The 22,634-nt window shown below is 32.8% G+C and overlaps 1 protein-coding gene across 17 annotated transcripts in view; it reads left to right on the forward strand.

Moving 5' to 3' along the window:
• LOC145243413 (6-phosphofructo-2-kinase/fructose-2,6-bisphosphatase-like) overlaps positions 1 to 22,634 on the forward strand; it is a 262,913-nt gene that overhangs the window by 202,182 nt on the left and 38,097 nt on the right. For all 17 annotated transcript variants that reach the window (XR_013862869.1, XR_013862868.1, XR_013862863.1 and 14 more), the window contains 5 exons: positions 3,049 to 3,112; positions 11,064 to 11,198; positions 11,868 to 12,051; positions 12,800 to 12,873; positions 14,213 to 14,284. Coding sequence is in view for 10 of the 17 variants with exons in the window: in XM_080106276.1 (XP_079962402.1) it covers positions 3,049 to 3,112; positions 11,064 to 11,198; positions 11,868 to 12,051; positions 12,800 to 12,873; positions 14,213 to 14,284 (529 nt within the window). In the remaining 7 variants the exon portion in view is untranslated. The remainder of the gene's footprint in view (positions 1 to 3,048; positions 3,113 to 11,063; positions 11,199 to 11,867; positions 12,052 to 12,799; positions 12,874 to 14,212; positions 14,285 to 22,634) is intronic.

A 22,634-nucleotide genomic window follows, 5' to 3' on the forward strand; every position in this document is an offset into this window, starting at 1 on the left:
ACGGATTTAAGTTTTCCACTAATAAGACTAAATGTGTGCACTTGTGTCAGCTTAGAAAACTGCACCCAGATCCTCTCTTAAAACTAGATGATACCCAGATTCCTGTTGTCGACGAACATAAATTCTTAGGGTTAATATTAGATAAAAGACTCGCATTCATCCCTCATATTAAACACTTAAAGAATAAATGCAACAAAACTCTCCAGCTAATGCGAGTCATTGCCCACACAGACTGGGGAGCGGACAGACAAACCCTACTGAAACTATATAGATCACTAGTACACTCAAAACTAGATTATGGGAGCTTCATTTATGGCGCCACCAGAAAATCGTATATAAAGATACTAGACACTGTTCAACATCTGGGCCTCAGGCTTGTACTGCGAGCCTTCCGAACTTCTCCCACCGATAGTCGCTATACAGGAGCCAATGAACTGCCATTATCAATTCGGCGCAACAAATTAGCTTTACAGTACTTAACCAAAATTCTCTCTTGCCCAGACAATCCTGCCTACGATTGTATTGCAAACGCACTAGATTACAATCTCTACGATAGGAAAAAATCAAAACCGTCAAATCCAGCCTTCAATCCCAACTACCAAAACCTATTTGACCAAAAGGTAAAAGCTATAAAACCTTTTGGTCTTCGTATGAAACCATTAGTGGAAGATGCAGGTATCACAATCAGGAACATCCATGAGGTCAACCAATCAAACCTCCCACCCTGGCTACTAAAACAACCTCCCACCCTGGCTACTAAAACAACCTCCCACCCTGGCTACTAAAACAACCTGAAATTATCTTTGAACTAAATAAGCTCCCAAAAAATCAAACTCATCCACTGAGCTATCAAGAAAAACTATTTAACATTCAGAAAAAATACCCAAATCATCAGCATATCTATACAGATGGTTCTAAGGACGGCAACAGAACTGGATGCGGAATAATATCCAATAGCACTACCTTGCAGAAGTGACTACCAGACTATGCTTCAATTTTTAGTGCTGAAGCCACAGCTATAGACCTGGCACTAGACCTCATTACTGACCTCACTTACAACAAATGTATAATTTTTTCGGACTCCTATCAGTACTTGAATCTCTAAAGAACCAAAATTTAAATAACCCGCTACTCATTAATCTATTTAAAAAAATACACACTCTTTCACAAAATAAAAATATCAAATTCTGCTGGATACCCAGTCATTTTGGAATCCAAGGCAATGAAAAGGCCAACAGAGCTTCAAAAAAATGCACTAAATCTTGATGTAAGCGATTTAAAAATTCCACACTCGGACTACAAACAAATATGTAGATTCATTATGAAGAAATGGCAAGAAAAATGGAATAATTGTCAAAACAAACTTTTTAAAATCAAACCCACAATTGAGAAATGTTTACCAAATTTCAGAAAATCGCGTAGAGAGGAAGTAGTTTTGTCCCGCATTCGCATAGGACATGCACACATAACCCACTCCTTTCTGTTAAAAAAAAGACCCTCCAGAATGTGTGGCATGCCAAGAACCCTTTACTGTAAAACATTCTTTTGGATTGTGGCGACCTCGAGCATATCCGGCAGAACTACGTTAGCAATTTGAAAGAACTATTTTAAAAAGTCAATCCTAAAAAATAAAAGAAAAGCCAATTTATACAAAAGAATATAATTTTACCCGATCCAACTTCACCCCCACCAAAAAAAAACAAAACCAACACCACTACCTAATGACCCAAAAAGACTGACTGAATAAGTTGAAATATCTATTAAAAAAATAAAATAAATGACTGATCTCGGCATTAAATAACCAAAAGAAAAAAAAAAAGGTTGATATGCCATAAAACCCAATCTAACCTAACCTTGTCAGATATTATTTGATATTACACAAACTCACTCTGAGTCAGCAGTCTCCAAAGTCCACTCTGTAGTTTTGTCCAATCACTTGTAAGTTTTTCTAGGTCAGCCAACCTTCCTGCAATTTAGTACATTCATACTGTTACGATTTATGCAGGAGAATAAATGTACCACATTACCAATGCAACCATTTCATTCTTAGGACAAACTCCATGCTGGGTAAGTGTTTTGCAGAAAGCAAAACATCTAACCTGATGTGTTGGGTTTGGTCAGATTTCACATTACAAATCCATTTGATCATAGCTCTGTCACTATGCTGCATCTGGACAAGAGGATTGAGCAAGGATTCAGCATTCACTGCAATATATCATGACATTTGGGACACAGCTGCTATAAAACTTATTTCAGGTGTAAAGAGGTAACAATTCACAAAATTTCATCCAAACTGTGTGGTCACAAGAGTTAAGGCTGAGTCCATTCATTACCTGCACTTTGCATATCTCAGTGACATCTTTGACTACCATCAATAGAATACACCTCTCCTATGCATCTGTAGTTGGGGCTCAAGGCTAACTTATACAATTACAAATAGAAACAAAATTTAAAATATTAAAATCATGACCATACTTGACAAAGAATGAGACAAACTATTTCAGCATAAAAAATAACTTGTTTTTGTCATAAAACAACCAACTATTATTAATACTGTTTCTGAATTTTTTTAGATGAGGATTGATAATCCATATTTGAATTATTCGAACTATTGTCCTCCTCCTCTTGAATATTATTCGCACAATGTTTGTCTATAACCTTCAACCTTCTTCACGTGTATCTTGTCGAACTCTGCAATTTTTCAGGAAATAAAGTGTTCTATTTAAAATTCCGTACAGATTTCAGTTTGATAAGGTTGGAGGTTACATCTACCAAAATCTTGTGAATAACACTTAACATAAGAACAGTAATCAAAATAATCAAAATAATGTGCATTGTTAGGACTTTATAAACTTTGTTAAAGAATTTTCTGAAATAATTGCTTTTTTTCTTTCAATTTAAAAAAAAAAAAAAAAATTAATATCTATTTTAGTTGCTTTGATGTAATTAGTCCTTGCAATGCCTAAATATAGACATCTTCTTTTTTTTTTTTTTTGTTTTTTGTTTTGCTTGTTTTCTGCTTTTAATGGCCGACTCTGCTTCTTCCAGAAAATGTGCTCTGCTTGCAATTGAGGATGCCCAATCCTTCTTAAAAAATGGTGGCGAGGTTGCTGTAAGTATCAGCTTTTATTACAGAACTATTGAACCCTTTATGATGCTATTAAAGCGCATATTAAAACATACAATTGTTTTAACAAATCTTTTTTTGTCTCGTAAATTGTATTAGATCTTTTGGAGTTGTTTATAAGTCACTTAAAATGAAGTGAAAGTTTTTGTTTATTATTCAAACAATTTTTATTTCCTATTGATTGCTATCAATTGTGTAGATTTATTTGTTTCACTACAAGTTAGACAGTTTTTTTTTTTGTTTTTTTTTTTTTAATGATTAGTCCATTAGGCTTGTTCAGACACTGCAATTTGCTATCTTGGATTTGACATGCTCTGATGCACATTCCACAGATGTAAGTGGTATTCAGTTGTGGGACACCTCCTATATATTTTTTTAAATTATTTTTTTATTATTTATGCTCAACAAACCATAAGAGGCAAATATTTAACCCCCCCTTTTTTTTATTTATGCTCAACAAACCATAAGAGGCAAATATCCCCCCCCCTTTTTTTTTTTTTTTAATAAATTATCCTTGAATTTCATAACAGTAAAAGTATTACTTTTTTTTTTTTAATGTATGATTAGTAAAGTTCTATTATCGAAGTGTCCACCTGTTAACAAAATTTAAATAGTTCATTTTATTTAAAACTTATAATAGTCAGGTGGCTTATGGTAATGATCATTACCTGCTGGCCCAAAGCACCAAATTTGGCACACACATACTTAAAGCTAAAGCAAAACTTTTGGGAGGATGGTACCGATTTTAATGATGAAGGTCAGAGTAAGGTTAAATGTCAAACCTGACTTTGCCATCTTTTTCGGTTTCCTTAATATTTTTCAACACAATCTGCTGCTTTGTCAAAATTAATAGTAATTGATTTGAGAAAGTCATCTGCCATTCTGCCTAAATTTCCTATCCCCATATTGAATTGGGCAAAGGTGACAGTTGATCTGGTGTAATTTCTATGTGAATTATTGGCATCAATATTTTTTATAAACTGTTGAACAAGTAGCTCATTATTTAAAAAGAAACAGTATTACAATGTACCAAACATTACAAAGGTTAGAGTAATTTTTCTTTTTTGAGATTATTTAAAATTAAAGTATTAATTTTTACCTAGATGCCTTTAACATTGGAACCTTAATTTTGACCTAGGTGCCCTTAACCTTGGAACCCTAATTTTTACCTAAATGCCCTTAACACTTAAAGAAGCAAAGATCCCTCTGATTATTGCATTAATTTTATCATTGGGGAATAGTGGCTAATATTGTTGTTTACACTCATAACTATGTGTATGAGAAGGATGTTATGTTTGTCAATTCAATATTATACATACTAATAATTTTACTAATAAAATATGTGAATTTTATATCCATTTGATGAAAATAGTTGCTTATATAATCTATTAAATTACTAAAAAATACATTAATTTTAATTATCTTTTTAAAAACCTACGAAAATAAACATTTTTCACCATTATTTTCCAAATTCACAATCACACAAGGAAATGAAAGGTTTATCCCATCATCATCTCATCACTGATATGGTGGTGTTCATACCAGACCTGCCTTTTCGTATTTGCATTTAACATGAGAAATGCCTTACAGCCACATTTTATGAGTTCTTTGCATGCAGCAGCAGCAGATGAAACTGGTCAAAATAGAATGCCACCCAGTGTCTGATATGGACCAACCGAAACCAGCTGGGCTAGGGGTTTAAGATTCTGTTCAGATACTTGCCTGATACACACCTCGATTGACATGTTGGATAAAAGCATTCTATGTTGGTGGTAGCCTTTCCATTAGTTTCGCCCTGTTAAGAAAGCTCTTGCCAAAGGTCATTAACTTTGCTATGATGAGTTGCACTGTCATACACGGTACATGTGAACTGCTCAATTAATCTGAATATCAGATGCTGTTCCTTGAGGAACGAATGTTGAGGATGGTTTTCCTCATATATTGCCTTAAGTAGCACAGGTTCAGTCTTGTGCTCTTCTATAGCTGCTACTTCTGTGATGTTAATCATATTTGTTACAAGCAACAGCTGGAACTATTCTTTTCCTATCTGGAAGGAATGGATTCCTAATGTGAGCCTGTTGTAGTATTTTGATGGGCTTTCTACTCATCCCTTGGTTAATCTCTGCAGGAAACTGGAACATACTGATACTTATGCCATGGAATGATCCTTCAGCTGCTTGTGACATTGGATTGTGATCCAGATTGTCTAATGCCCCTACTGAGAACATACCAATGACTTGCACAGGGCATGCCAAACCCTCCTTGATGTCGGTCACACACTGTATTTGTCAGCCAGTCTTCCTGTTCTAATACTTTCATAGCTGACACTAATTTCAAGTTTATGAAGATGAGTCAATATTTTCTTGCTCCAGGTTTAAGTGTGAACATTAGAGCATCTATATAAGGAAAGTGTTTGGTCTTTTGGTTACATAGTTTCTCTGCTACTTTTGGCTTTTTTGCAATTGAATCTGAGCTGGCATATCGAACCATTTCTGTGAATGTTGCTTTCTGCTCTTTGATGTTTGATCCATGTAACAACCTGAAGATCAAGATTTTAACTGAATTTGGTACTGCGTCATGTTGAGTCTGGGATGAAACTTCCATTGACTGCAGAGAATTGTCTTTGAATTTTCTTGTATTACCTTTGCCATATGTACCATTGAGAGTGCATCCTTCTCAAAATCACAAGACTTCAAGTCTTCCTTTATAATTTTTTGAAAACCTTCATTAAAGACGAATTGTTTGCTTGCCTATTGATTGCTCCTGGCACTGATCCTTGTAATGGCATAAGTTTATTTTTCAGCCATGTCTTGTTTTCATACTCTAAGGCTGTAAGATGAGCTGCACACCTTTTGTGCAGATCTGCTGATAGAAATATGTACTCCCAACCTCAACAGTTGTTTCAATAAACAATATAGAAATATGTACTCCCAACCTCAACAGTTGTTTCAATAAACAATATAGAAATATGTACTCCCAACCTCAATAGTTGTTTCAATAAACAATATAGAAATATGTACTCCCAACCTCAACAGTTGTTTCAATAAACAATATAGAAATATGTACTCCCAACCTCAACAGTTGTTTCAATAAACAATATAGAAATATGTACTCCCAACCTCAACAGTTGTTTCAATAAACAATATAGAAATATGTACTCCCAACCTCAACAGTTGTTTCAATAAACAATATAGAAATATGTACTCCCAACCTCAACAGTTGTTTCAATAAACAATATAGAAATATGTACTCCCAACCTCAACAGTTGTTTCAATAAACAATATAGAAATATGTACTCCCAACCTCAACAGTTGTTTCAATAAACAATATAGAAATATGTACTCCCAACCTCAACAGTTGTTTCAATAAACAATATCATTTATGCAAATACCCTCGAAACTGTCATTGATTGATCAGCTGAATCTAATAATGTAGCCTAGGATCTATAACTTCTGTATCGAACACGGAATGCATCAATGCATAGTTTGTCATACTTGACTTAAATAGCAATGAGCTCTCCATCTTCAATAGTAGCTAACAAATGACTATCTTGTAGTGCTGTTGCTTGTTGTCTTAACGTTTAGTCTAATCCTAAAGTTGCACAATTGTGTACACCATCTGAGTTCTTAAAAAAAATATACACATGTTGCAATTCTAGTGTTCATCAGTTAGATAAATGTTTGGACTTTGTCTAGTACTAACACCATTGCCAGATTTGTTAACAATCCTCTTTCTAGCATTTCTCCCCTGTGCCCTAAGCAGTTTAGAATTTGCAAATAACGTAAGTTTTTATGCCACTTAGCACATTTTATATTGAGATCATTGGTAATCACATCATTGGAACAAATACTGGCAGGCAATGATTTCAGTTCTTTAAAGCCTTGTACATTTTTCATAAATTCTTTATAGGTTTGTGAACTGTTGCCACCCTCTGGTTGCAAGACATTTTAGCCTACTCTCTTCTGTACTATATATGATGCACTTTGACCAATCCATGTTGTGGCGAAGATTGAAATGAAAGTTTTCCACTGCCTTGCTGATTTCAGTTCTTAATCAGTAAGCACTCTGAAACAGAATGTACACTATCACAAATTCTGTTTCCAACTATTCACTCAAAGCAAAAAATAAAAGTAAATTGACACCTGAAAATCCTGAAATAATTGTACTGTCACATTATGACCTTAACCTGACCTTGACTTTTAAAATCTAGTATCCTCTCCAAAAAATATTTGTAATTATCCATTTATCAAATTTGGTGCTTTGGACCAGTCTGTAATGATTTGGGCATTTTCTGACCACAAGCCACCCCACTATAAGCCTTGGATGTTGGTAGTGTATTTAAAATAAAGTTATTTAAAAACATCTTGAAAGAATTTCAAAATAGACAAAATGCCTATAAAATAACTATAAAAAGGTAATCTATAAATATAAAAGCGAAAATGTATGTATGTGTTTTTGCTTTTTCTGTGTGTCTACAAAAAGCTTCTTTCAGAGAAGCAGTCGCTCGCTTCACAACTTTTTAAAACTTTTTATATCACATATAAATCATAATATCTCACTGTTAACAACGAAGCTCGCCTGTCTATTTAATTTGCTCGATTTCGGGAAGATAAATATTCAACATTTGTCGCTCGCCACATGTGGGTTAGTCTTTTTCCTATAACATCTTGGGGAAAAAAAAAGCGTTCAGCAGTAAATGAAATCCCGCAGTCAAACTTGATCTTATTAAAATGCGCACCTGCTAAATCCAAGTCATTAAATAAATTCAAACGCATTTCTGTTAGCATGTCGCGGTGAGGCAATGGTTAACGTCGCACTTTTTTTTTTTTTTTTTTTTCACACTTTAATTTACAACTTTCCCTCAACAGTACGGGTTCGATCCTCATACTTACTCTTTTTTTTTTTTTTTTTTTTTTTTTTTTTTTTAAACCCCCACACACCTCCAAAACCCGGGCAACGCCGGGTACCCCTCGCTAGTCTATATATATAAAAGGCAAAATGTGTGTCACCATTTCGTGTATGTCTTCAAAAGACTTTTCTCGCACACGCTCCCGGGTTCGTTACGATCACTTACAACTGTTTATATAGGTCCTAGATAATAATATCTAGGATTTGGGAAAGTGCGTCGCGTCTAGATTTATTTACATCGACTTTTACAAAATTATTGCGATTTTGGCTTCTCAAGTGTTGATTCGCTTTTTTTGTATAAAAAGCGAAACTAATTCAAAGCTAAGTAAGGTTTCTTGGCATCACGCCGGGAAACGTCCAGAAGCAATCATCAGCTTTGATCAATATTGTAAATCATACAATTGCTATTCAATCTGGACAATTGGGAGCTGCTTTCCTTCTCCCCAACATCTGTTGGGGGAAAAAAACAGTCAAATTTGGGTAAACAAACCCAAACGCTGCGTGACTTCTATTTGACCTTCTTAATTAGGTCAAATGGAAGCAGCAGAGTTAACTTTTATTGCGCGCGCCTGTTTTTATAGTTAAAGAAATAAATTCAAACCTGTCTACGTTGTATGTCATGGTGGCCCAATGGTTGCACTTTTTTTTTTTTTTTTTTTTTTTTTTTTTCCACCCCTTAATTTCCAACTAAAGGGTATGGGTTTGATCCTCATACTCACCTACCAAAACATTTTTTTTTTATTATTTAACCTTTCTTTCTACCTAAACTTTTCCCCTCTTTTACTCCTTTTTTTTATTTTACGTTTGTTCGCTGTTTTGCTTTGTTTTGCTTTTTCCAATTTTTTTTTAACATGTTTTTTTTATAATATTAAAACAGGGTCACCCTCTCCTACATACAGACCTCCAGACACCCGGGCAACGCCAGGTACTCCCCCCCCTACCACCACCACACTAGCAGTGTCAGAAATTTCGTGAAAATAGTGAATAATTCCACCCCATCTTTCCAAGCTTATAACTCCTCGAAAAATGTAATTCAAGCCCTAATTTTTTTTTTCAATTAAAGGAGTAAGGACCAAGGTTTTATTTAAAAAAAAAACAAAACAAAACAATGTGTTTTTTTTTTTTTAAAAAGGTTTTAAACTTCGGACTTTACAGGTAAATTTCTAAAAAACTGATTTTTTTTTTTGTTTTAAATTTGAATATATTATTTATTGACCTTTTCTCTTCAATTTGTGATATATAAACCTATTAAACATAAATTAATTATTTACTTTTTAATAGACATTTCAAAATGAGAGGCGTAAATTATTCGACCCCCTATCTTTCTAAGCTTATAACTCCTCGAAAAATGTAATTCAAGCCCTAATTTTTTTTTCAATTAAAGGAGCAAGGACCAAGGTTTCATTAAAAAAAAAAAAAAAAAGACAAAAAGAAAAAATGTGTTCTTATAAAATAAGGTTTTAAACTTCGGACTTTACAGGTAAATTTCTAAAAAACTGATTTTTTTTTTTTGTTTTAAATTTGAATATATTATTTATTGACCTTTTCTCTTCAATTTGTGATATATAAACCTATTAAACATAAATTAATTATTTACTTTTTAATAGACATTTCAAAATGGGGGGGGGCGTGAAAATGGGGGGGCGTGAAAATGGGGGGCGTGAATTTAAAAAAAACGTTTGTCTAAAATATTATATTCGGTTTATTGGAAAGAACATAAAATTTCACATTGACCCTGAAAATATCGTAAAAATAGAATCAATAGAAAAATTTTGATAGATTTTTAAAATTTAAAAATTTAAAAATATTGAGTTTAAAAATTGAAAAATATTGAGTTCGGAAAATTCATTACTGTTTAAAAAAAAAAATAAAAATATTTTTATTACTTTTAAAACAACTGTAATAGTTTATTTTGGAAGTATAATCCATAAAGAAAATAAATAACCCACTTTTAACAGAGAAATTACGAGATTTTTATATTGTATTCGCAGTTTCGTGTTAGGGGTGTCAAAAATTCCTACAAAAATTCTGATACTGCTACCACCACACGCTAGTACCTTTATAAAACTCAAGTCTTCAAGGAGGGATGATTTCTCCAAAAATTAAGACAAAAGTAAAAAATGATTTTTGTTAATATCAATCTACGCACGTGGGTTAAGTGACTTTTATTTTAACATACAGTGCTCAACAATAACCCAGTTCTTAAAGGGACAAACAGTCATCTATATGTATGTAACTAAATCTTGGACCTGACATACAGATAGTACCACTAATTAAAAAGAATTCATTTTTCATTCATAACATTTATGAAGTACTAACCTTCAAATCGCATATCAAAATTTTAACTCCATCTGATTAGTTTAGAAATTACTGTTACGAATTTCAAATTAATGTAAAAATCTGAATTTTGTTTCTTGGTGAAGCATTTTCATATGGGTGGGAGGAATACTGTTCAAGCAAATCGGTGGTGTGATAAGTGTTAAAACTTTTATAAACAAGAGGTTGTATGATGATTTTAAATGCAGTTGTACAGACACAAGCAATACATCATGCTCAGGTTACTCAAATTCAACAATTGTTTCTGAAAAAATAGTCCACAAATTCGTGTTGGTAGATCCTAAATTTAAGTAAGATAGTTGAAGATATCTGAAGGCTGTGTATTCACCAATTTTCATCTGCATTTGTTGATGGGAAAGCTGTTCGAAGTGGGTGTTGTATTTGCTCACTCTATAAAAAAAAACATCCCATTAACATTAAGGAATTTCGCCATCGGTATGACGAGGTATTTATTCATTAGATTTACCAGTGTTGTCTAGGTATCAAATATGTTGAACATAATATTGTCTGTGACATTTGTTTTCATGCCTCCCCCACCCATCTCTACCCCTCTCTTATTCTCTCTTTCTGTTATACAGGTGTTCATAACCATATTGATTTATTATACCTTTCCTTTTATTTTAGATTCTCGATTAGTTGTATCTCGTTATAGTGAAGTGTGTAAACTTTAGTTTTTCTGGTTTCTTTACAGGTTGTTGATGCTACAAATACTACGAGAGACAGACGCAAACTGCTTGTCGATATTTTCACAGTTCAAAATAATTTCAAATTGTTTTTTGTGGAATCCATTTGTGACGATCCTTCAATTATTGAAGCTAATATTTTAGTAAGTATTGAATTTTTTAAAATCAAACTTCATATCTTCATGATGAAACTGTAAAAACTTTACACTTTTATTAGATTGTGGCCACTTTTTTCCCCCCAATTTTTAATAGATTTGAAAGCAATTTTCATGTTGCAATACAAAACGTTCTTTTTTTTTTTTTTTTTTTTTTTTTTAATATCATTGTCGTGATGGTGTAGAGACGAGACCAGCAACGACAACTGGCATGTTCGCATAGATACGGACTTGGGAATGTCTTTCAAAAGCAATGATTGAGAAAGTTACTTTGGAAAGTAATTGTTTTCAACAGTAAAAAAAATAAATTTCAAAAGGAATGATATTGCGATTTGACAAGTCTTTGAACACTTGTTAGGGTTTTTTTTTTTTTTTTAGTCCAATGCAATTTGAGATTATTTTTTTTTCTCCATTTGGTGAGCTAGAAGTTTGCCATTCTACTGGAAATCTGAAATCCTGGTACAACTATAACATGCATACATGCATAATTATTGAATTTTTGTTTGCCATTTTCATGGCACCTAAAAATTTATATTCCTAGTCTTAAACTTGCAAAATTTTCAAAATTTTGCATTTAACCTACTTAAAAAAAAAAATTCTTTGTTAGCTGTATTATACTTGCATAGATACCTCAAACTTTTTTTTTTCTTTTTGTAGGAAGTTAAAGTATGCAGCCCTGATTATATTGGCATGGACAAAAATGAAGCTGTAGAGGATTTCATGAAAAGAGTTGAACACTACGCGCTCAACTACGAGAAGTTAGATTATAATCATGATCGTAACATGTCTTTTATTCAGATTTTCAACCAAGGAGAAAGATTCCTTGTCAACAAATTAGCAGGTAAGACACAAATGGATTATATAATTGCTTTGTGATCTGAACAAGTATGGGAAAATGTACATGACAGACTTTGATAGTTTAGTTGTATTGAAAGAATGAATGAGTGATTATAGTTAAATGTATAAAAATTGAATTAACAGGATCGTTTGTCAGGGGAAGTGATAATTATGGATTTGAAATAAAAAGGAATAAAGACCTGATTAGAGATAGTTTAGTTTGGAAGTCTATTTCTAAAAGCCATATAACAATGGTATGATGAATGTGTAATGAGTTTTAAAAACACCCTCAGATCTGACAACCTCAGAAAAATTAAATCTGGACTTCAGAGAAAGACTGATACAAAAAGTGTGTGCATGTGTTGGAAGTGTCCAACAATATATGCCATACATAAACAATTTATGCATGATGTTTAGTCTTTGTTGATAGGACTTTCTTTTTATTACTTTTCTTTCTGTACGATTCTTACCTCATGAGAATTAAGATATCAACTAAAAATGAGGTCATTGAATTAAATTTGGAAATAGATTTTGAGAATTAATATTCTAGTGATATCACTTGACTAAATGGCTAACTTCATTCTTTAATGCTAAAATTGTATTTTTAATTCTATAAATTTTATGAAATAATTTCTAATGTGTAATTTAGTCAAAAATGAAATGTAACCTGTGATATTGAGAGAATAAGATAATTAGTGTAAATGTATATTTTCCAAAGATTCATCTTGCTGCTTTTTTCTTTTTTCTTACAGGACATCTTCAAAGTCGAGTTGTCTATTACTTGATGAACATTCATGTTCTTCCTAGGACGATATACCTCACACGGGTTTGTATTATGATTAAGATTATCATTTAAAAACATTTATGGACTAGCAAAAATATATGGCATTGCCTGGGAGTATAGATTTAAAAAAATTTTCCTTTCACTCTCCATTAAACTGACCCCCTCCCTCTCTTTTGCCCTCTCCCTGACTGCTCACCTTCCTTTCTGTGTAATATGTATTATGCAAATTGATTAACAGTGGTATCTGCAGAATAACATCAAGAAACATTTTGCAAATTAAAGCAATTGAAAAACTAGGGTTAGAATGTTTTGGGAGTTTAAAGTTTTGATTATTGGCTAATAACTGCTTTTTTGTTAAACAAATTAAAATTATAAAATGCTTTTATATAAAAGTTGTTTTTCCATATGTCCTAACTTTTAAACTATAAGTCACATCCACAAATCTGATGTATTCTTTTTCGGCATTGACCCAAACATTTTTTTTTGTTAGTGCAGGGGAACAGAATTAATCAAAGAGGTGTTTGCTGAAATTTAGAGCCATTAAATAAAAATGTAATTTGTCAAGGAATTATCTCCAGTTGCCAAAGAGGTGATAAGTTTTAAGATGGTTGTTAAACACACTTTTTAATTTTATTTTGTCAATGCATCCTAACAATGCCAGATAACCATACTAGTTAATAATGAAATATAATTAATCTTTCAGTCCTCAAATTTTTTTTTTTTTTTTTTTTTTTTTTTTTTTTTTTAAGCATGTAAGGAAACAATTGAAAATCCTCATCTGCATAAATATTAATCAGTATTCTAATATTAATTTTTTTTCTTTATAATATTAGCAACTATTCAATCTTAACTTTTACTTTTAAAAAAATTGTGGGATTTAAAAAAAAAAAAAAAAAAAAAAATCTGGATTACTATCCTCGTCTTGGTTGATAGTCACAATGTTCCAATCAATGTAACCTCCAATCCTCAGGTACATTTTTCCAGACTTGGGAACCTGTATGCAATTTGAAACAATTCTACTTAATCAACAGGATTAGATTGTTCTTATTCCATCATCATAGAGGTTAATGGTTCACTCCTAACAATAACAAATTAACAATTCTATCTTGTAATGACAGACAGAATAAAATGATCTACTTCTGTGGATTAAACAATTCAGTTTAAAATTACATCCAGGATTTGTAGTATTAAGTTCCAAAGTTCAGAACCATTCACATGAAGGTCAGAGGTTACATTGGCAGAAACATGAATATAACATTCACTGATATCAAGAATAGTAATCCACATGATACAAATGATCAATCCTCATCTTGAAAATTCTGAAATATAAAAATATGTACCTTGCATAAAAAAATGTTACCTTTTCTCTGTATTTTACTAGCATGGAGAAAGTATAATGAATTTGCAAGGAAGAATTGGTGGAGATAGTGACATTTCTGAGAGAGGATGGCAGGTGAGTTTTTAGATTTAAACAATTCATCTACGAGGGGCGTGCAATAAGTAATGCTCCTGGCCCACTTTCCATAGCAGTAGAGCAACGAAACTTGGCACAGTTATTAGTCTTTCTCTACATAGGAACCACTCAGTTATGCATTTCTCCCATCGTTTGATGCAGCTCTGGAGATTGTTTTTGTAGAACACCCCAGGTTGGTCCTCCAACCATGACGTGACTTCAGAAATCAAGGCTGCATCATCTGGGAAAGTTCATGGCTGAGAAGAGGTGAAAATCAGAGGGTGCAAGGTCAGGAGAGTAGGGAGGATGGGGGAGGATTTCATAACCACCTGCCCGTGCTTCTGATCTGGCAACATGCGAGTTGTGGACCGGAGTGTTGTCTTGCAGGAGGAGGGTACCTTTCCTGATCTTGCCCCATGTCTTGATTTTGATAGCTTCCCTTAATTTCCTCAAAAGTGAAGCATAATAGGCTCCTGTAATTGTGGTACCCTTTCCTAGGAAATCTGTCATCACTACTCCGTCTTGGTCCCAGAAGACTGTGAGCATGACCTTGCCAGCGGAGGGCTGCACCCTTACCTTCTTTGGAGGTGGTGAGTCCAAGTGCTTCCACTGCATTGACTGGGCTTTGGTCTCTAGATCATAGTGATGAACCCAGGTTTCATCCTGCATAATCAGTCTTTTGAAAAACTTTGACTCATCTTCTTGGCACATCTCCAAATTCATCCTTGAGCACTCAATGCGTTCTCGCTTCTGGAATGGTGTGAGCAACCTGGGAATCCATCTGGCAGACCCCTTATGCATATGCAAATGGTCATGAATGATAGTTTCCACAGACCCTGTACTAATCTTGATATCTTGAGCTATTTGGCGACTAGTAATGCGCCGATCTTCCAAAATGGCAGCCTCAACTTGGACAGACGCCTCATCAATGGCAGAAGTGGAGGCGACTAGGTCTGGGAGCTGTTTCCACAGACTTCCGGCCATGTTTGAATTCACGATGCCAGCATTTTACAAGGTCATATGATGGGGCATTATCACCATAAGTTTCATTTCATCAAAAGTCTCCTGTGGTGTGCGTCCTTTCAAATACAAAAACGGATCACTGCTCGACATTCAACAGGCCCCATTTCACACCTGACTCAGTTCAAACACCTGTAAAACAGAAACCACAATTAGTTCAAAGGTGTAATTTGCCACATAACCCGTAGAGATATAAATCATTGCACATGCAAAATTTCAGCTACATCAGACAACTGGAAGTGGGTCAGGGTATTACTTATTGCATGCCCCTCGTATTTTGCAGCATTTAAGAATTAAATGACAAACATTGGAAATTTCAGATTAAGACTTTATTTCAGGATTTACTATTAAACATGTAATTTTATAACTGATTTGCTCAAAGTGTGCACAATTCATTCCAAAAATGATTTTAATGATTTTGATAATAGGAAATTTACCATTTTGAGAATAAAATCTTAAACTCGCTTATTTTTATTTTTTAAGCATAGCAACTGTTAGAAGCTATAAAGGTTAATTATAAACCATTTTCTAATTGGATTCTAATTTGTAAAAAAAAAAAATCTTTGAATGTAGGAACAATAGGTTCACATTTCTTGGTTGTAATTAGGTATTATAAACCTGAAAATTTGTACTTTGCACTTTTATTCTTCATTATATGAGATCACCAGTCAGTAAATTTTTGTAATCTAAAAATTGTTTGATTATTCAGTTCTGTATACAACTTTTTCTTTTGCATTTCTTGTAATTGTATCAGCACTAGTCATTCTCAGATTGTATTATTCTACACCATTTCTCAATGTAATTTTAGCCAATTTGTTTTGGACTAGTTTAAGTTCACCGAAAGGCAATGAAATTGAAAGTAAAAAAAAAAAATAAAAAATAATACCTCTAATTGAAAACAAGAATTATCCAATGTTAATGAAATTTTAAGTATTATGTGAGTATTAATATACAGTATTTTATTTAAAAAGAAAAAAGGCAAAGCAATAACTTCTTTAGGTCACTTAAATTACTTTATCCTCCACCTGCCCACCTCTTCATTTCAAGGACAAAATGAGTTTTATTGTACTCAGTCAAAACTTGTTGACCACTTTTACAAAGCAATAATACTCTGAAAGTGAAAAGATTTTTTAATTGCTAAAGCAATTCTCTGTAGAAAATTCTCTAAAATCAGAAATTGAAATAAAAAATGTCTTCAGAGCTTTTAAATACTACCTACCTTTTAAAGAAAAAGGTTTCTAATTTTTTCTTTACTCAAACCTTTTAAATATTAGCTAATGGATTTGTTTCAGTCAAGCTAAATTTTGGGTTGCAAGTCTGTTGAGTAGAAGAAAACTGATATTGTAAAATCCTTCAAAATAAAACTTCAAACTAGAGTTGTAATTAGATTAAGGGAGAATCCTGTTGCTGCACTGACAATGCAATCAAAGGGACTTGGTTGGGGAGGTACAGCAGGCAAGCTAGCTACCTTGTAGCTTTCCTCAAAAATGGCTGTCTGCTTTCCAATGTTCAATTCTCACTCTTGCTCCTCTTCAGAGGTCTGATGTCTGACTGAATCTGGTCTTTTGTTGGTCACAGGGGACGTTCACTGAAGATAATATCCAACTGGTCTCTAGACATTATTTCTCTCAAAGTCAATCCCAGCGAAACTCCATCAAATAAGGCATTTTTTAAACAAAGGATATCTCTTAGCTGGTTTGAATCTGGCTGCAGATATTTTCAGCTCTCTTCACCTCTCTTCCTCTGGCTAGCTCTCCTTTTAAATTAAAAATCAATAACTTATGCACTCAGATCACTTATGCCTACATAGTGCGATTATATCCAGATCATAACTGAAATGCAGGCAATAGCTTTTCACTATCAGTAATTTTTATAAAAGGACATTTAAACATCACATTATTCTTGTTCAGAAGTCTTGTACATATTTTTGGCTCCAAGGAAGTTATTGCAATTTATAAAATGCATCATTTGCAAGCATGTGCTTTTGACTATAATTTATTTAATATAACTCCTGTGTGTGTGTGTGTGTGTGTGTGTGTGTATATATATATATATATATATAAATAAATTCCACAGCCAAATAACATCGTAGCCCACAAGAGCCATGACAGTCAACGAACCGGAAGTCCAAGATTCGAGTTTCACCCTCATTTGGGCTCATCAGTAAAGACACATCTGAACTCAGGATTTGAAACCCGAGCCTCCTGCATGCGAGGCAAGCACTCTACCAACTGAGCAACCGCCCCGCACACCAGAAATTCTATTAACCAACACAGATCAAGCAAAACCATGCCGAAATCCAACTGTAAAATGGACCTACTTTGTCTCAACAAGCGACACGGTCATCCAACCAGTTAATATATATATATTTATATTATTCATGAATTCGCAATGCAAAATACTAAGACTTAGTTGTCATAGCAGTTTCTCTGAAATAGTTCCTGAAGACATGGCGATTTTCAAGTCTCATGTTAAATATAAAGTCGGCTTGTGAATTAATCATAGTTCGCAATCGTTTTATCCAAACCGTACAAGGTCTTGGTAAATAGTCCATTAGTATAAAAATAAACAAAGAAAAACAAAGCTGGAATTATATCAGTATTACGTCTGCAGTCAGATAACATTCCTTACTTCAGAAATGATTAGCGAGACTACAATTTCTGATCCCTTATTTCAAAATGTTACACAATTTCGGGTTGAATTTAAAAGAATTGTTTGCTTGTTTTATATAACCAATCCAATTTTATTGCATTGAGCGCTACTGACTTACAAAACCCCAGCAAAATATTTGAATGAAATTTTGACCTAAAAGTATTGCTGACAAGTTTGCCAAAGTAAGACTTTTTCAGAAAAAAAGTTTTATTTGCTTGTATAGAATTAAGAGATTAAAAGTTTTTCCCTGTAAATATTGGAGATATTACATTTTAAACAAATTTTTACTTACAGAAACCTTTTCTTTTTATTATCAGGATGATATCGAGACTTAATATGGAAACTTTTACTTCTTGTAAACTATTCTATTCCTATTCAACCATGCACGTTACTGTCTTTTAATACTAAAATCACTAATTTTTAACAAGCCTGTTTGCTTAAGAATGAGATTGGTTAAGAATAAGATTGACCTTTTTTAAGACCAAATTTGCAAAGAATCTGGCCTTTTCTTTTTTTCTTTTAAAGCAGTTTGGTCTTTAATTGTACTTGGCATTTTAAAAAAAAAAATGGCTTAAATTTTCGCTTTTCTGATATCACGAAAACATTTATTTGGTAGTAATAAAGAAAATCCTAACTTAAGCAGTTTGGTCTTTAAATATTGTTTAAAACATTTTTGATTTGACATTTTCTTAATATTTTATAAATCTATATTTAAGTGAAAACATTACAAGTATTCTTGAAATTTGGGCTTGAATTTTATTGCCTTTAAGTTTTAACCCCCCCCCCAATGATTTCAGATAAATTAAATTTGGTAGTATAAAAGAAAGCATTATAATTGAGTGTTTATGTTGTTGAGTCACAATGCAATAAATCTAATTCATTTTCTTTCTGCTAAATGAAAAAGCCAATATGTAGTATGAAAAGCTGAACACCTTTCTCCATATTTCTTGTTCCCTCCCAAAGAGAACACACCTGCTTGCATTACCATCCTGCTCTTTGGGACCCAAAAGGTTCTTTGGTATATACAACTCACTTACCAAACTCATTGTGCCATTATCTTTCGTCTCTACCCAATGCAGATGCCCTTAAAAGCTAATTTTTGCCCTTGGTGAAAAAGATCTCAAACGAATGACTTTTATGGATTTTTAGATTCAGCATATACACATCACTCAAACGCACAAATACACTTTGTAGCTGCATATATTGAAACCTTTGTTCAAGCTTCTGTTTGTAAATTATTTATTCCTATCCATATTTCAAAACTGGAAGTTGAAATAGTTGATACCCGTATTGGAACCTGCAACATTATCTCCATTACCGAATAATGTTGTAGAAGATAGAACCTTATTAAAATGGAAGAATCACATTTATGCATAGAAAATAATGCTTATTGACAACTTTAAGATGGTGCAAAACAAAGTTTATAAAGAATGAGTTCAAAGATCGCTATGCTTTCTCATATTAGGTTTAACATCCATTTTTACATGCGTGTTTGAAAGTTTTTAGAAATACTAAAACCAACTTTCTGATAGGAAAAAGTAATGTTCAAGCAAAGCAATAACTTGATAAGCAGATTTTGAATCTACTCTCAGATTCAATCATTAGAATTTAAACATGTCATACATACCTGATGCGAAATGCTCAGATTGCTTAAATTTTGCAGTTGTTCTAGAAATCCAGAAGTCCACAAACTCGTTTTGGCCAATTGTTACATTCAAGATGTAACAATTAAAAAAAAATATGAAAGATATGAAATATGGTTTTGGGAAAGTATTTTCCTTTATTTTCAACAATAACAAAATAAACGAAAAGTTTTGTTCACAAATATTTACAACAATAACAAAACAAACGAAAAGAGTCGGTTAACAAAAGATACAGTTGGTTAGAATTACTACTATCAATACAAAAAGAAATGACGGCTTGGTGAAACTCTGGTCAAAAACCAAGACGAGGAAGTGGAGGGTATGAGAGAGAAAGAAGGTAGTCAAAATTAAGAACCACTAACAGGCCAGATTCAAGTGACTATTCACTCTATTAATAATGAAATTCAATGACAATAAGACTCCTTTTTGTTTTTCTTTTTAAATGTTTGGTCAATAAGAAAATTTCAAAATTGTATTTACCACTAGTCTAGAAGGCATTTTCTGCAAACTTACCGTGGGTTTTGTTTTGGATCTTTTGGCTGGACTTATCCATGAATCAGAGACCGGAGTTACCTTAACGGGTACAAGCTGATAACTGATCTGTTTCCACCTCTCCACCTTTATTTATATGGCACCATAACCCATTCTAGATTATTGCAGAATCCTCTGGGGCCTTCTAGATCATTCTAAACTTTCTATTACTATACTCTGGCTTTTAAACTATTTTGTGAATTAAAAACTTTTGAAATTTGATTATTAGGACTACCTACAATACTTTAGCACACATTTTAAACAAACAGCTGATTCTTATTATTTATTGAAATGCTCCCTCGTAACACAAGCATAAATTGAAGTTGCCTGAGGTAGCAGAGGAGTTAGATTACCATTTTTGCATTCACATTTGTCAATAAGAAAGTCTTCAAAGTTGGTGTTGTTTGCTTGGTTGCTAAAAACATGCTGATGATACAAAGCAGTGTTTGCTGTTTCAATTTAACAAAAACAAATTTTTTGCATCAATATGTGGTAAGGATGAAACCTTGATTCAACAGGTGAAAGCTGACCCAAAATATAAATATCAGCAGGCAAGGTTTTTGTATTTTATAGGTGCAAGATATTTAGTTTATTGATTCTATTGAGATGAACTAGTGATAGCAAATATTATGTGGCATTAGTGTACTTGAAGGAATAAATCACCAAAAATTGCTGTCAATGAAGACAAGACACTGTCGCAAGTTGATTGCAACACTGGCAAAATGTGTAGTGCATTTTGAATTGCTTCCACACTCGCCCTGTTTTCCAGATGTGCACACCCTCCCTCAAAGCAATTATGGCTGTTTACAGAACTCAAAAGAAATCTTCAGGGAAAGATTTTGTTCCAGTAAAGAACTATTGACAACTGAAGTCTTTTTGAAATTAAAGATAGATTCTACAAAAAATTGTTGGAGAAATGTTGGAATTGTTTATCACCTTTGAAGATGACCGTTAACATAAATCCGAATTTTGCCTAAAATTTTTTATTTATTAAACCCAGAACATTAAGTGATGTGTGAATTGATAGAAAGAAACTGCTTATTTGCCCCCCTCCACACCCATCAAGAGTTGGCACTTAAAATAACATTCACTGTCACTGCTACTTCAGATATGGCTAGTATGGTGAGAAATATTAGCATATTTCAATGCTTTTTGGTGCACTTAATACCACTTCCGATATAAATAAAATATTCATCTAATGTGAATGTTTTAAATAAAAAAAAGCTTGTGAAAATAACATTCTACCATTTTTACTTTTAGAAAATTTTGAACATTTTCACAAAATTAATTTTACCATCAGCTTATTTCTTGTGCAAGCATAAGGTCTGTGATAGGTAATTCTGAAGTATAGAAAGTGAATGAGAAAAAAAATCTTAAATTTTAAAAATTTGTTGTAAATATTTCAGTTTTGTATCTTGAATTCAAAATGTATATTAAATATGTTAAATTTTTTATTTAAATCCTGATCATAGCACTGTCTTTATGCCTAAACCATTTTAAAGCTGATGGCTCTTGTGTGGCAGTAAACTCTGGTTAAAAAGACAGTCCTGGATCTTGAAGGAAATGTCTAGTTGTAAAAATTAGGAACTTCCTGAACTTCTAAAAAAAATTATCTAATTATTTTGAATAATGTATTTGCCAAATTTTCCTAAATTTTGTAACTAATGAAGAGGTAAAAAAAAAGAAAATGTTAGCATATGCATGAGTCAATATTTCAATGAATTCAATATTCATTGAAGGTCGAACATTGATTAACCAATTTGAACAACCATTATATCAAAAGTAGAAGTTCTAGTTATGTTTACTTGTTCAGATATGATGTATAAACATTATTGCTGAAGGAGATAAAATTTTTTCACTTTAAAGTCGCAAATAATTGGGACTTATAAATTATATGCGTAAAGAGTAATTCAAAATTAATTCTTAATTAAATGTTTGTTACTTTTTTAAACATTCTCAATGTTCATTTTGTCTTAAACTTTAATTAAAATGGTGTGTACTGAAATCATCAGTCTTTATTTGCAATGAAAATTGATAAATTAAAAATACCAAAGCCAAAATTTGAGGGATTGCGTGGGCAATAGACATTTTGTTCTACATATTTCAAAGCTTATTCTAAACTATTTAATTACTTGAATGCCACACTAGCTCTATGGACCTAATCCTACTTAAAATATGTTTAATGTTTTAAAATTTTATATTAAAAGCCATAACATGCAATATGGAGTGGGACAAATTACAAATGTAAAGAAAGAACCAAATGAGATGAGAGGAAGTTTAGTAAGACCCTCCCAACTTATTTTAAGTGTAGAATTCTCACTATTTTCATGATTGTTTCAAAAACCTGGAAACAGGCAGGTCAATCCGAGTGAGAACTAGTGATACAATACATGCTAGGGAGTGAGGAGGAAGATATATAATAAAAGAAATAGAAAATAGGGTTTCTTAATAGACTTAAGTAGGAAGATAGACAAAAGAAACTTGACATGAGATACTCGAGTAGG

The sequence above is a fragment of the Euprymna scolopes genome, chromosome 22, assembly GCF_053919585.1.
Source record: "Euprymna scolopes isolate OS-2025 chromosome 22, ASM5391958v1, whole genome shotgun sequence".
NCBI classification, from domain to species: Eukaryota; Metazoa; Mollusca; class Cephalopoda; order Sepiida; family Sepiolidae; genus Euprymna; species Euprymna scolopes.